At 37.4% G+C, this 16,300-nt stretch overlaps 1 protein-coding gene across 4 annotated transcripts in view; it reads left to right on the plus strand.

Annotated features, from left to right (window-relative positions):
* The window catches only part of kif20bb (kinesin family member 20Bb), a 136,742-nt gene that overhangs the window by 75,095 nt on the left and 45,347 nt on the right, over nucleotides 1-16,300 (plus strand). For all 4 annotated transcript variants that reach the window (XM_087999025.1, XM_087999027.1, XM_087999023.1 and 1 more), the window contains 4 exons: nucleotides 3,751-3,806; nucleotides 8,695-8,799; nucleotides 10,370-10,520; nucleotides 11,496-12,705. In XM_087999025.1, the coding sequence (XP_087855151.1) occupies nucleotides 3,751-3,806; nucleotides 8,695-8,799; nucleotides 10,370-10,520; nucleotides 11,496-12,705 (1,522 nt within the window). The remainder of the gene's footprint in view (nucleotides 1-3,750; nucleotides 3,807-8,694; nucleotides 8,800-10,369; nucleotides 10,521-11,495; nucleotides 12,706-16,300) is intronic.

The raw sequence follows: 16,300 nt of genomic DNA on the forward strand, positions 1-16,300 counted from the left end.
TTGGTTTCAGAACAATTGGTATTATTCAAGGAGGTGATTCATTATCACCGGCAAGAGATTGGAGTAAGTGTTGTAATGAAGAAAAGGTGGCATCTTGCTAAATTTAGAGCCCCATGAATAACAAGGTGCATAGATGTAAGCAAAATTAGGAAGTTTGTGTCAGGCATAAATTAATTCTGAAAATAGCCTAAAGAAAACAAAGTAGGGATAAAATTAAAAGAACTTAAGCGATGAAAATTGCTGCGAAGTAAAATCCAAATATTGCACATACATGAATAGGAAAAAGATAATTAGGAGAAGTGCAAGGTCTATTGGGGACCAAAACGTTAACTGGAAGTGGAGAATGTGTATAGGATCTCAGTAAATACGTTGTGGTAGTCTTTTATGAAAGAGAAAACTTACCACTGTTTTGATTAAGGAGGAGAAAAGTGTAAAGTATTTGATGGAATAAATATTGCAAGATGAGAAGTATTAAGGGATTTAATGTCTTTGAGTAGTGAAAAGAAATCACCAGACCCAGATAGGACGTATCCTCGGTTATTAAAAGAAGCAGGGAAGGGATTATGGAGGCTTTGACCATTGTACTTCAGCACCCCATGATGAATCCTGTGTCACTCTTTTGGTAGTGAACTAAAGGGAAGGAGTGACAATAAGCGTTATTATATGGTAGTATTCTAGACATGTCACTGGACGAGTGATCCAGGATAATGATTGGGAGCATGGGTTCAAATCTGCTTTGACAAATGATGAAGTTTGCATTCCATAGTATCTGAAATTAAAAGGCTTGCCTAATTATGACCACGTCAAAAAAAACAAATTTCATTAATGTCATTTTTTTTAAGGATGGTAACTTGCCACCCAAACCCAGTCTGTCTCCATGTACCTCCTGACCAATAGCAATGTAGTTAACTTTTAAATGCCCTCTGAAATGACCTGTTTAGACCTTGTAGCTGCCTGATGCAAAGTAATGCAATTGGACTGACCAATAGATAGTGACCAAGGTAACTCTAATGGCTCTGCAAAGTCCTTTCTGTGGGTTTCTTTAAAAATTGGGAGATCTTCCACAGACCGACTAAGTAACAGCCTGACATTGTAAATGTGCAAAGTATAATTCCACTGACTATGACTCTGTCCCAGATGATACCATTAACATCCTTGGGTGTGTTCTGTCCCACCAGCAGGACACCTCTGCTAGAGGTAGTGTTAGAGTGGTGAGTCCTCAACAGTAACCATGGACCACTTGAAATCTAATTGCATTGGGTCAAATATGGGCAAAAAAAAACTTGGTAGTTACCACCTACCATTCTGCTTTGGCGAAAGAATCAGTGCACGTTGAATGTCATTTAGAACTACCACCTGAGGGTGACAAGGGTACAGAATGTACCCTTGCCGGGGAACCTTTAATGGCTATTGCCAAGGGTGGCTTAGTAGCGCCACTCCTGACTAACTTGGCTGAGTCATGAGGGACATAACTGCTAGACTGGTTGGTTCTGCAGCGAGCAATGAAAAAATAACCAGAAGCAAAAGTCTACTTGACCTCATTTTCACCAGTCTTCTTGCTGCAGATAAGTCTATAAATGATGTTTGTGGGAGTGACCACAGTGCAAATATTGCTTTCACATTGAGAATAACCTCAATGTTGTGTGGCACTACCACTATACTAAATGGATAGACTTTGAACAGATCTAGCAACTCAATACCAGGCATCTCATAGATGCCATGGCCTATCAGCAGCAGCAGAATTGTCTTCTCGCACAATCTATAACTTCATTACCCGGCATAACCCTCCCATTCCATCATCTCTGGAAATTGACCATAGCTCAATGAAAATTATTTTCTAAATGTTAAAGGTCAAATATGAAAGCAGAGCATGCTAAACTGAAGTTGCAAATTTTAGGTTAAAGGATAGATCAATAGAGGTGACATAGAATACTCAGAATGAACTCATTCCAATGTGCAAATGCGATTCTAAAGGACCGAGCCACTTCTGTAGCTGATTGACTAGAAAAGTAAAAGTATGCCAAAAAGAGCACTTAATTGTACAAGTTAAGTGGTAGGTGAGAAGATCGGATAGAATATTTTTTAAAATAATGAAGAATGACAAAAGAATTAATAAGTTAAGCATGAGAGTATAAGTGAAAGTTAGCCAGAAACATAAAAGCATATTATTATTGAAATTTAAAGCTCATGATACATGCTTTTGGATTTTTTTTTCTTTACTGACCACCTAGGCCAACAAAAACTGTATTCAAGTCCAGAAAGTATCACTAGGCAATCATTAGCACAGATCCCCCTATATAATATTTTTCGAAAGCTAGGTTTTCTAGCAATGAAAAGCCATAAACCTTCAGTCTTCTCTTCCTAAAATCTTTACGTTCTTTCCTAACTAAAGTCATTTGACTTGCTTCAAATAACAGAACAACCACAGCACACATTAAGCTGATCTTCCAAGAAACATGGTGAAAACTCTTCTTAATTGAACAAGTGTCCAAATGCTTCCATATCTTCCAAAAGATCGTTCATGAATATTAGTTCATGAATACAAATATATTTTCTGAACATCTCCATCATATTCATTGGTATTACCATTGCTGAATATTGCACTATTGACCAAAAACTGAACTGAACCAACCATATAAATGCTATGGTGACGTGATTTAGATTAGAGGCTTTGAATTCTACGTCAAGTAGCTCTCCTCCTGCCTGCCCAAACCCTGTCCACAAGGCAGGCATTCAATTGAATACTTTCAGGTTGCATAGATTAGTCCAGCTGCAACAATAATAGAAAACCTTACCACACCCACACTAAAGTAGCAATGTGTACAATATATCATGCCTCCTTCAAAAGCACCTTCCAATCCAGTTATTTCTTCTGTGTTGAAAGGCTGAAGCTGTAGATATGCAGGAACATCACAACCTGCAAGTTCTCTCTTAGATGCACATCATCCTAATTTGGAGCTTTATCATTGTTCTTTCACTACTGCTGAGACAAAAGTCCTTGAACTATCTTTCAAACAGCACACTGTGGGTATACCTGCACCAGATGGACGATAGCTGTTTCAAAAAAAAAACAACTCCTCTTGGGCAGTTAGGGATGGCTAACAAATTCTCACCTTGCCAGCAATTCCCACATCCTATGAAAGTATTTGCTTTTATAAACATGAACCAGACTAGGTTCGTCTGAACCAGACAAATTTTGAGAGAAGCTGGTAATATTGGGATAAATTTTGATTATTATTATGAGAATTTTAATTCTAGATTCATTAATTAAATTTATCTTCCCCGACTGGTATGGTAGTATTTGTATTTGTGACTCTAGTATTAATTGCTGCTTGGCCAGATACAATTCAGCACATTCCATGACTTGAGTGACTAATGGCAAACTGGCAACATCTTTTACATCGGCTGGCTTTAGTTCAGCAAAATCTTTTTTGTCTTGTTTCAGTGTAAATAAATGCACACTTATGCTAATCAGTACATTGTTGCATTCTGACATTGATTTGATTGCTTTGCATGTATGGTACATGCATTGGCAGTGGTGAGATGTACCTCTGGCATATAGCTGAAGTTAGTTTGCTACTATTTAAGGGATCATAAAAATGAAATGCCAACCAATGATTTGTCTTTGTAACACCTTCGATGTGTAGTGTGAACAAATGCATGCTTAAGTATTATTGAATAAAAACTCAAATTGCCTTTACTGTTTGAACTGTTGCAAAGAATGATATAATTAATGTTTTCAAATTTCAGAATTAGATGCGTTTGAAAAATTGACTGAAGAGGCAAAATTGAAGGAAGCATATAAGGTGACTGCTTTTAACATCATCTGACAGCTCAGCCACTGCCATTTTCTCAACTAGCTTTTGGTTTTCTCTTCAAGTGTTCAAATTCACTGTTTTTACATTTCTTATCAAAAACAACTTGAGTCAAACTTTTAAAATGCAGTATGACACTTCATTGTTAGTTAGAGTCTGAACAATGGTGAGCGAGCCATTTGTTGCATGAATTTGTTAACTCTTCTAACTCTGTTGTTTTAGATTTATGATTTTGACCACAGATTATTTTAGCAATATACCGTTTTATTTTTCATTAAGCTAACGTTCATCAGAATGAACATTTGGAATGGTTGTATCATTTCATAAATTTTTCAAGTGTAATTTTAATTTGAAGGGCATTTGCTATATGAAGGCAAATATAACTGCCATTGCACAACAAACAAAATTCCATGGCTTTGCTTTAGCATCATATTCAGAGGATAGCATTTCAGATAATAAGATATGGGAGAATTGGCCATTTGGCCCATGGAGTCTGCTCTGCTATATGAACATAGCTGATATGTTTCTCAATCCCATTCCCCTGCCTTCTCTCCATAATTGCTGATCCCCTTGCCAATCAAGAACCTGTCTATCTCTGTCATAAATACACTCAATGACTTGGCCTTCACAGCCTTCTATGGCAATGAGTTCCTCCAAGTCACTACCTTTTGCTGAAGAAATTCCCTCTCATCTCCGTTCTAAAATGTCACTACTTTCACTCACACTGAGGCTGTGTCCTCTGGTCCTAATCTTTCCTACTCGTGAAAATATCATCTCCATGACCATTCTGTCCAGGCCTCTTTCGTATTCTGTAAGTTTCAATGCGATCCCTCTCATCTTTAAGCTCCCGAGTGCCAATGCAGAGTTCTTAACCCCTCCTTGTATGATGAGCCCTTTGTCCCTGGGATCATTCTGGGCCCCATTCAAAGCCAGTATACCCTCTCTTAAATATGGGCCCAAAACTGCTCAATATTGCAAATGTGGTCTGAGCAGAATTTTGTACATTCTTGCTCTTGTATTTCTGTTTTCTGGAATTGAATGCTCACATTATATTTGCCTTCCTAACCGCCAATTGAAGCTTTATCTTAACTTTAAGAGAATCCTGAACTAGGACTTCTAAGTCCCTTTATGCTTCAGAAATCTGAAACTTTCCCCATTTAGAAAATATGCCTTTCCTTCCGATCAAAATGCAGTCTCATGCTTTCCCAAATTGTATTTCTTCTGATACTACTTTGTTCACTCTTCAATCCAATCCAAGTGCTTCTGCAGCCTCCTGCTTCATCAACACTACCTGTGCCTTCTCTGTCTGTGCCATCTACAACATTAGCAACAATCTGTTCCTTTGTCTAAATCGTTAATGTATAATGTGAATGGTTGTGGTCCAACACTGACTCCTACAGAACTTACTGACTGCCATCCTGAAAAGGACCCTTTTTTATCCCTAGTCTGCCAGTCAGCCTATCCTCCGTCCAGTACCTTCCCTCTAATACTGTGGACTCTATATCTTATTTAGCAACCCTCTGTTGCACCTTATCAAAGGTCTTCTGGAATTTCAAATCAATCAAGTCCACCAGTTCTCCTTTGTCTAACCTGCTCATTATATCAAAGAGTTTTAATTTGTCCCCCTGACAAAGCTGTGCTTACTCAGCCCTATTTTACCATGCACTTATGAATACTCTGGAATCTCAGTCTTAATAATGGTCTTTCAAATCTTACCAATGACTGAGGTCAGGCTTACTGGTCTATAGTTTCTTGTCTTGACTCCCTTCTTAAACAGAGGTGATACATTAGCAATTTTCCAGTCTTTAGGGACTCTCCCTGACTCTGGTGATCCCTGAAAGATCACCACCAATGCTTCTAAAATCTCTTCTGTGTTCTCCTTCATCACACAGATTTAATCACCTTCATATTTTCCAGCTTCCCCAGCACCTTTCTCCTTGCCTGACTTTGTCTAAATTCTGCTATGTTACTGCTGTCTTCCACTGTCAAAACTAATGCATAATACCTATTCAGTTCCTCCGCTATTTCTCTGTCCCCCTAATACAATTTTACAACCTCGTTTTTGGTCTGTCCAATGTTCACTCTTTCCCCCCCCCCCCCCCTCACTTTTATTTTGATTTATTTTTAAACTCTTGCAATCTACTTTATATTACTAACTAACTTACCATCCATATTTCATCTACCCCATTCCTTGCATTTTTAGCTCTACTCTGCTAGTTTTTAAAAGCTTTCCAATCCTCTGGCTTCTTACTAATCTTCCATCACATGCTCTTTCTTTTGCTTTTATGCTGTCCCTGACTTCCCTTATCAGCCATGATTGTCTTATCTTCCCCTAAATACATTTCTTCTTCCTTGGATGAATTTCTACTGTTTTAATTCTTCCTGAATTATCCTCAAAGTCCTGCAATTGCTGCTCCACTGAGTTCCCAGTTAGACTCCCCTTACAATGAACTCTGGCCAGCTCCTCCTGGTATCTTTGTTACATTTACTCAATTGTAATATAACTTCATCAGATTTCAGTTTCTCTTTCTCAAACTGCATGGTGAATTCTATCATATTGTGGTTAGTGCCCATCTAGGGATTCCTTCCTTAAGATCCCTAATCAAATCTGCCTCATTACACATCACTAAGTCCAGAATTATTTATTCCTTACCACAGCTCTCTAAGAAAAAATGGAGTGCCACATTTTAAAAACTTTTGGCCCATAGTTCTAGACTCCCCCACAAGATGAAACATCCTCACAACATCTACTCTGCCAAGTCCCCTCAATCTTGTAGATGTCATCTCTAAGGCTGAACTTGTTTCGTCTTTTGTAATAAAACAGCATGTTCATGACAGGATTCAGTTCAGTCATTCTTCACTGACTTCTTTACAATGTAAGTAAATCCCTCCTTAAGTAAAGAGATCGAATTGTACACAGCACTTCAGGTGTGGTTACATATTGCCAGTGCTCTGTATAATTCTAGTAGGACTCCTGTATTTTTTATATTCCATTCTGTTTACTGTGATGTATGTGTAAGTGCACCCAGATTCTGTACAGTTTTCTTCATTTTAATTAATTTATTTCTTTTACTGAAGTGGACAACTTTAAATTTCCCCCCATTATGCAGCCATCTGCCAAATTTTGTCCACTTACTTAACCTATCTGTATCCTTTAGCGGATTTCTTTTTTTACCTCGCTTTGTTGTCAAATTTGGCTACAAAACTGTCTGAAATAGATGTAAATAGATGAAGTCTCTCCTCTGATCTCAATGAGACCCTACTAACTACAGTGTACAACTTAAATTGCCCATCTCTCCTGTTGGTTAGCAAATCCTCTTGCTAAAATATTATCCCCAACACTAAGCACTTGACTTGGTACAGTAAAGTTTGTGGTATATGATCAAATACCATTGAGAATCCAAGTACACTATATGTGTTAATGCTCTTTTATTTTCCCTGGTTATTAAGTTCTCAAAGAACTTCAAACAAAAAGGTGAAAAATAATTTCCCTTTCATAAAATCACATCGACTATATATTTTCCAGATGTTCTGCTAGTACCACAAAAGATTCTAACATTTTCCCAATGGTTGATCTTAGACTAACTAGCCTATAGTTTCCTCTTCCTATTTCCCATCTTCCCCCTTTCTTAAATAATAGTATTATATTTTGTGGTTTTCTAGTCTTTGGATCTATTGAAGTTTGAAAGATCACAACTATTGCCCTCTTGTATCTCTACAGTCACTTCCTTTAAAGAATGTTAGATGCAGGCCAAGTAGATCAGGAAACTTGTGTACCTTATGTCCTTGCAGTTTTCTCAAATAAACATGATTGCTTTAGGTTCCTCTGTTTTTATTTTTAAAAAAATAATTAGGGGTGAGAGAACTATGCAATGCTTGTTTGAGGTAAATAAGTAAAACTGTAAAAGGTACAAAGTGTGACATGAATAATTCTTTCTTTAACTTGACTGGTACAACCACTTGTCTGTACAGGTTTTGATTTCCTGCGACTGCATTTTATGATACCAATATTGTCAATACAACTATCTCAATACTTTAGCTTACACAGAGTGAGGAAGTGTGACGCTGTTCATGTCAATAGTGATGACAGGCTGATTAAATTTGAGACTATATTCCAGAGTTTAGTAAAATAAAATGAGTTTTCATTGAAATATTCAAGATTCTGAAGTTGATTGACAAATTAGACTTTTATTTATATGTAGGACACTAGCAGAATTTCAAGATGAGGGGATGATTTATTTTGGACTGAAATGAGACATTTCTTTGCTCAAAGACTTGCCTACCCAAGCGTGATGTGAATGTTCTATCATTGAATCTATTTAAGGCTGGGACAGATTTCTGTATCACAGAAATTGGAAAGATTTGGAAACTGGGCACTAATCAAAAAGTGATGAAAATCAGCTCTGACTGTAAAGGACAGAGCTGGTTTGAGGGACTGAATAATTTAGTTTTGTCCCTTACCTCCTTAAGAATTTCTGTTGGTAATTGATTTGCTATAGTTTTTGTTAATCTTATCAATTATATTTTTACATAGTCTATGAACTGAGGCTTCAGCCTGCTTTGAGCAAGGTTATCAATTGCTTGCTGTTTAAATGTTCTGAGCTATCTGCACTCCATAAGGTCAAGTGAACATATCTATCAAGGGTCAGTTTTATTAAACTCTGTTTCCTTAGTTTAGTTTTTGTTCTTTTGGCAGCAAGTGAAGTTTGAAATAAACAGCAAGTATACTGGAATTCTCTGACCAAACTGTAACACTTAACCCAGTCCTAATAATCCAACTAATCCTGACTGCAGTGGTGCTTTATTTCATTACCTACTGTAAGAAAACATCCTTCGTGCAATTATACTTTGATATTCTTTTACTTTAAAAAAAACACAGAATGAAGAGATCCAAAGTTTGAAAAACTATTTGGAGATCAAGGATGCTGATTTGAATAAAATGAGAAATCTGCTTGCAAGTTATGAAGAAAGAATTGAAAATTATGTAAGTTTCAAATTATTGTTATCTTTTAGGGATCAAAACTGACAAGCAAATTAATAGTTAAACAAAGTGAAAACTTTAAACCTTCAAATTATTGGTACGAAATAAAATTTTAAAATTAAAAACAAATCAAACTTGTTTCAATTTTGTGTGACTGTGGTTAAGCTATTACCTTGAAGTGTTGCAAAAAAGAAAATCACTGCTTGTCTGAACTGTGCATATTGATATTGATAAGTCTGTGAAGCTTGGAGCAGGAGTAGGGTGTTCAGCCCTTGATACCCTATCCTTTCATTACTTTTCACTTTATTTCTATTCCTTTTTCCTTTTCTGTTCTGTTTTTAATACCTCTCTCCCTATTTGTTTGACCGTTACCCTATTTTCTGAACATGCATGTCTGCTGGAAAATGACAAAATAGCTGTGATGGCTAACCATGGTCATTCAGGAGTTTAGCACTTTCTCATCTTTGCTTTTGCTTGTACAAAAAATATTGGCAGAGTTTATAATTGATCTGAGAGCGGAAAGCAGAACCTTTTTTCTAACACTGTATGATTGTTTGTTTGTTTGTTTGTTTTTAACCACTAAGTCATTAGTTCCTGCTGTTTTTGAGAAACATGGTCTCTTAATCCATTTGTATTTATGTTCAAAACCTAATGGCAATAGTCTATGCCTGTTTTCATGGCTAAGATTTGAAATACCTGTATAGACTTTTCTGACTCCTTGATGCCAACATTGCCACTGAACTCTCCTTATGGTTGTATTATATAATCTTGGATGAATTGAGATTTCCCCCTGAGGCAAAACTGAAGTCTTTCTTTAGCTTGTGTGTGTCTTCTCCCTCAACTTCACCAGCCATCTGAATGCTGTCTTGTGCTATGTCCATTGGTGTCAAATTTGACTGCTGTTTCGTCCTAAATAAAGTTTCCTTTTTCACATTTTCTATATTGCAATGATGAAAGAATTAAATTCATAGTAATATCGCCAGCGTGTTCCCTGTCATCTTTTCTATTGACTGCTTTTGTTATCTTGTTCTACCCATGGAATACCATTAGCACTGAAACCCATTAATTTATCTGATGTTTTACCTCCATTATTGCTGCTCTTTTAGCTGCTGTGTTTCTGGTTTGTAGACCTCTACTTCATCGCCCTGCTTGCTTGCATCATTTAGAGGATTAAAAAACTCCAATTGCTTTTCATTCAGATTATTTGAGATTATTTATGAAATTCTTTCCTGTTATATTTAAATAAAAACCCACGTCTCCTAATCTCTTGAAATGTAGTGCTGACTGCCTCAGGTTTGTTCCCAGGTGGGTCATTGCACTTTCCTATTAGGGTACCCTCTACCCCTTGCCTCTTTAACAGTCAATAACTTCTTATACATGTGTTTTTGTTTAAAATAAATTTTGGTCTCTCACTTGCTCGCACACTCTCAATTTTACAGCAAGGCATCCTTTGCTTACATCAAATTTCCAATCAAAGCTTACTCTTAGATTTACGTATCTTTTTGTTTACATTTATGAACATTGCTTCCAAAGAATTAAATCTAATTGGCACATGATATTCCTTTGCTCCTAGGATACAACAATTGAAAACATTCAAGGAATGTTGGAAACACATAGTACCCAAGATATGAGCCCAGAACCAGTGAAAAATACTTCAACTGCTAGTAGAAAACGTAACTTTGAAAGTTCCTTTGAAAAGAAAGACCAGCCACCTTCCAAGAAAGGTACCACTTTTCCCATGTATTAAAATGATGCAATGTAACCTGGTATGAAGAAATGATACTAGAGAAGCTGCTAGATTCTTCTGGTCAAAGACCAGCAAAGATTTTATTAAATCTGTGAATGCAGGTTTGTAAATTCTACTTCTTGAGTGCACACACAACTTGTATTCTACTGTAAATACAGAATTTAAGCAATTAATATTAAGATTTTATGTGTACCCAGTTCACTTAGCTGTGATAAATAATGCCATCTGTTGGGCATTTCGAGTTGTTATAGAATTTATGGGTGGGGAAGGAGGTGGTTGATGTTTTTGGTTGTTTTATTAAGATGCTGAGTTCAGTTGCACAGGCTGATCAGAGCTAGACCAGCCATGAACTGTGTCAAAACCTTTGCAGGATTCCTGCATGCATTTTTCGACTTGTACCCAATCTGCAATATTCTGGATACCAGAAAAACCTGGTTAAATAAAACTATTCTTTGCAGAATGGCTAGTTCTTTTTGTTTTCTTGTTTGAAGAGCCATGATTTTTTTTGTGTGTACTTACTGCACTGCTGAACAAACTGGCAAGGTGTTTTTAATTGGAACTTGCATTGTTTAAAGGAGTCCGTGTTTTACTTGCACATGTAACGGTGCTTTTGGATTTTGTGCAGTTTCACTTTAGAAAATTATTTCTCTCACACACAGAATTTAGTAATCTGGACTGGTTTCAGAATGTCTAGTTTCTATACTTTTTTGTGTACATTAGGGCTTTGGCCTTTAATTAACCAACCAGTTTTCAAACAAAACAAAAGTAAAGCAATGAGTAGTTTGTGTAGTTTGGCAAAGGAGACTTTGAAAAGTACACATAAACTTTTGTAGTGAATTTTAAAACTTTAGAATCCTGTGTAATGTATGTTTGATTAACAAAGTTACAGAAGCAAATACAAACTTAACAAATAAACACCTGTTTGAGCAGCTTTGTTTTTTTTGTTTTGTAGGTCCAGATTACAAAGACTGTATAAATGTGAAGACTCTAGAAGAGAAAGCTAAAGAAATAAAAAAGGAACTACTGCATAAAGAGAGGGCATTAATGACATTAAAAGGAGAAATACAGTCTTTGGATGAACAGTTGACGTTAGCAAAAGAGGAACTCCACGATGAGCAAACCTCCAGAGAAGGGCTGAACAAACAGGTTGAAATGTTTCAATTGAAGCTTGCTTCTTCAGCTGAGAACATTTTGAAACTAACTGAAGAAAATGAAAATCAACGTTCAAGTTACGATAAATTGATGTGGAAGTTCAAATCTGAGAAGGATTTGAATGAACAATATTTAGATAAAATTAAACAGCTTCAACTTGAGATAGAGTCAGGTAGGCATGAAATAGCACAAAGAGAACTGCAAAATAAAACTTTGGAAGATAAAATAAGCAAGTTAAATGATTTCCAGAAGGAATCAGAATTGTGTGCTAAAGGTCTGAAAAGCATCAATGATTTCCTGGAAAGTGCAGGTGGAGAGTCTCTGAAGAAAATGAGTGAATTTGAATCTCTACGCAATCAAGTATCTGTACTTAGGCATGAACTAGATACATCAAAAGATGTGGTGCAGAAACGAGATAGTGGTCACTTTCGTAAGACAGTTGAAATGCTGCAGAAGGAGTGTGAGCATATCGTAAAGATTTCATGCCAAAAAACCCAGCAAATTTGGGAACTAGAAGTAAGTATTGAGGCCTTGAAAAAACAAAAGGCAGATCTGCAAATTGAATGGACTGAATTAAAAATAAATGCTGCTTCAGCTCAGAATTTGCTTAAAGAAAGAGATGCTCACATTCAGCTTTGGAAAACCAAGTTTGAAGAAACTGAAAGTAAAATACAAACTTTAATACAAAACAAAGAAAATATCGCAGAACTTCAGAAAGAAATTGAAGATTACCAACATAAAATAAAAGCTCAAGAGTTAAAAATCTTAAAAAGTGAAGATAATTTAACTAGATGTGAAGAACAATTGAAAGAGAAAGATAACGTCATTGCAAATTTGCAACAAACAGAAAAGAAATTTCATGACTTGGAAAAACATGTTAGTGACTTGAAACTGCAGGAAATTAGATTTAAGGAAAAAGTCAGTCAGTCCCAAAATGATTGGCATGTTTTAAAGGAAATCTTATCCAAGAAAGAAGAAGAACTGGAAACTAACCGTTTAACACTTGTTCAGTAGGTATTTTTAAGTTTCTTTCTTGATTATTTGTTCATAATTCTAGCAGTACTATCTGGACATGATGACCATCAAAATGCATCGTGTGGCTTAGTAGGCGTAAGTAGTATGGAAATCTGATACTGCATTACAATCTCTTCCCACAACATTTTGAAATCACCTAAACTTAAAGATGTTGGCTTAATCCATCAGTTAAGTTTAATTTTTTGTATCTGTTTTATTTTATATGTTTTTTTCAATATCTTTTTTGATCTTGTTAGTATTCACCTGTTCGGTTCAATAAAGGCAGTGAAGCGATTACAGCAGGCAGCTAGCAGGAGGCGTGTGGAAAGAAGGCTTGCAATCATATGAAAGAAAATAGTAACTCCATGTTTACGCATTCAAAGTTTTAAAAACTGTAGGACTGCAGGAAAAAAAAAGATTGTAGAAGATGAAGTTATAGTAAACTCTAATATTTTGCATCATTTTTCACTATTGTCTACATGTCTGATCATAATTATGCTAAAAGATGTGGAGCAACCTTAGAAACAATCATAAAAAGAAGAATTTGGTTCTGAAAAATTTAGCTGATCCCAAGATGGTTTGTTACAACATCCTCTTGGCATGTAGACTAAATGCTGAAATAATAACATGAGATACCAATTTTTATGTAACTTCCATGGGATGAGTGTTGTAGATGTAATGGCCTCAGTGATCAATTTCGACTGGCGCTTATGACAAAGGATTTTCATAAGATGTGCTGGAGCTACAATGTATGAGTAAATGTTGTAGCACAGATTAAAATGTTGATTAGTGTATTGGAAATGGGTATGAGGAATTTGTAGTTTGACATGATGTTCTGGGGTCAGTGTTATGCCCATCTGTGTTCTCAATGTTCATTGATTGTAATTTTGTATACCTTGGGTCAATATCAAAATTGCTGCAAAAATTAGAAGTTGTGACCAGGAGAGCAAATAAGATAGTTGAAAGAGTAAACCTGCATCTCATGTAAAACATAGCATCTCTAACAATGAAGCAAAACACTTGTTCTCCAAGTCTCAATTTAAGTTGTTTAAGTCTTTTAAACTGCAATTTAAAATTAACCTTCTAAAAAAGAAACCTCTTACCAGATTCAGAAGGGCAGAGCATGTGGCAGTAGCTTAATAAATCTCAAATCTGCTGTCACCTCTCAGGATGATAGCATTCCTCCTTTTACATGCCAGTGCTTTTCCTATTGCTCTTCAACCATCTGCTGCACATAGTGAAATGATACTGCATTTAGAAGTGATAATCCTTTCAATTGTGATCCATCTCCCAAATAATAAAATGTGTCCCCAGAACCATTTGTGTGATGGCTTCTTTTACAATTGAGAGTCTGGCTAGTTTGGCAAAACCAAGTTTTATAAGTTAGAGCTGCTCAAATATGTTTCGTTGTGTGCTGACTGATGCTTCACAGATTCCACTACCTACTTTTTTCTAGGTTAAAATCACACTACACCAGGTTACAGTTAAACTTGTTTAATTGGAAGCACTGGCTTTCGAAGTGCTGTTGCTTCATGAGGTGGTTGTGAAGCAGGACCGTAAGACTCAGAATTTACAGCAAAAGATTACAGTGATACAATGATACATTGAATAAACCTAGGTTGTGAAATCTTTCATCTTTTCGAATGGGTTTGCTGGTTTTGGTCCTTTATATAAATCCCAGAACTAGTTTTAAGTCACATTCTCAAGATAAGAAGCTTTTATAACAAAAGGTGATACCTCAGCTCAGACAATGCCTTTAAAGGTGTGAGTTTAGAGTCTGTATCCCAATCATGGTTCAGACTGGTTCCATTTCAAAAATGAAATTTACAAATATTACATGGATTGCCTGCCTGCATTGACTGCTTGCAGGGTCTGCATTTTTTTGAGCAAAATAGAATGTATCTGCAAATATAATTCTGCAAATATAAATTCACCCCATAAACTACTTGTATGTGTATGTGCATGCAGGAGTGAGAGAGCGAGATAGAGTGAGTGTGCACATGTAAGTGTGGTTTGCGTGTGTGCAAGCTTGGTAAAGTGTGCGAGTTTGATGGGGTATAAGCCTGTGAGAGGCGGTGGGGGTGGGGAGGGTGTGTATGTGTGTGCATATGGAAGAGAGCTTGTCTATGAGAGAGGGTCTGTGTGAGTGTGTGAGAATTGTGCAGTGGGGTCACCTGCAGTGTGACATGAACTCGAGGTCCTAGTTGAGGTCATCCTCATGGGTACTAAACTTGGCTATCAGCCTCTGCTCGGCTACTGCATTGTTGCCCATCCCAAAATCTGCCTTGGAGAATGGTCCAAGGCTGAATGTCCCTGACCGCTGAAGTGTTCCCTGACTGGGAGGGAACACCCCTGTCTGTTGATTGTTGTGCGGTGTCCATTCATCCATTATCATAGCATCTGCTTAGTCTGTGCAATGTACCATGCCTTGAGTCATCCTCTGTATGCGACAGACGACATCGACACTGGCCAAGTCACATGAGTACTACCCATGTACATGGTGGACGGTGCCCCACGTGTAATGGTGGTATGTATGTGACACTCTGACACATCTTGCAGTGGTTGCCATGACAAGGTTGTATGGTCGATTATTTATTGAAGGCTGGGCAGTTTGCTGCGAACAATGGTCTGTTTTGAGGGTTGGCGGTTGTTTCAAGGATGCTCTCATAAGAACACGGTACGATGCTCAACTCATCGATCACCAGCAGCAGCCAAAAAACTACACCATGATCTTCGCAGACTGCAACACGTTATCGATGAGGCTGAGCACCTCACCGGACCTTCCCTCTGCCTCCACTTCTCGCCTTTAAACAACCACCAAACCTTAAACAGATCATTGTTGCAGCAAACTGCCCAGCCTTCAGGACAACGTCGACCTTAACACCGTACAACCCTGTCAAGGCAACCACTGCAAGACGTGCCAGAGTGTTGACATAGATACCACCATTAAACGTGGGGACACCACCCACTGTGTACGCGGCAGGGACTCCTATGACTTGGCCTATGTTGCCTATCTCATATGCTGCAGGCAAGGATGTCCTGCGGCATGGTACATTGGCGAGACCAAGCAGACGCTACGACAACGGATGAATAGACACCGCACAACAGTCATCAGGCAGGGGTGTTCCTTCCCAGTTGGGGAACACTTCAGCGGTCAGTGACATTCAGCCTTTGGGTGACCATGCTCCAAGGCTTGCAGGTTCTGCATTTCTTGAGCAAAATAGAATGTATCCTCAAATATAATTCTGAAAATACAAATTCACCCCATAAATTTGTGTGCTCGCGCGTGCAGGAGAAAGAGACAGAGTGAGTGTGAGTGCACGTGAGAGAGTGTGTTTGCATGTGTGCAAGATGAAAGATTTAACAGTCTAGGTTTGTTCAATGTATCATTGTATCACTGCAATCTTTCTTGCTATAAATTCTGTGCCTTATGGCCCTGCTTCACAACCACCTGATGAAGAAGCAGCGCTTCGAAATCTAGTTCTTCCAAATAAACCTGTTGGACTATATCCTGGTGTTGTGTGATTTTTAACTTTGTCCACACCAGTTCAACAATGGCTCCTCCAAATCATACATTTTTCTAACAACTTT

Source organism: Chiloscyllium plagiosum, unplaced genomic scaffold (genome assembly GCF_037043375.1).
Source record: "Chiloscyllium plagiosum isolate Xiang-an unplaced genomic scaffold, Cpla_swu_hap1 HiC_scaffold_22, whole genome shotgun sequence".
NCBI classification, from domain to species: Eukaryota; Metazoa; Chordata; class Chondrichthyes; order Orectolobiformes; family Hemiscylliidae; genus Chiloscyllium; species Chiloscyllium plagiosum.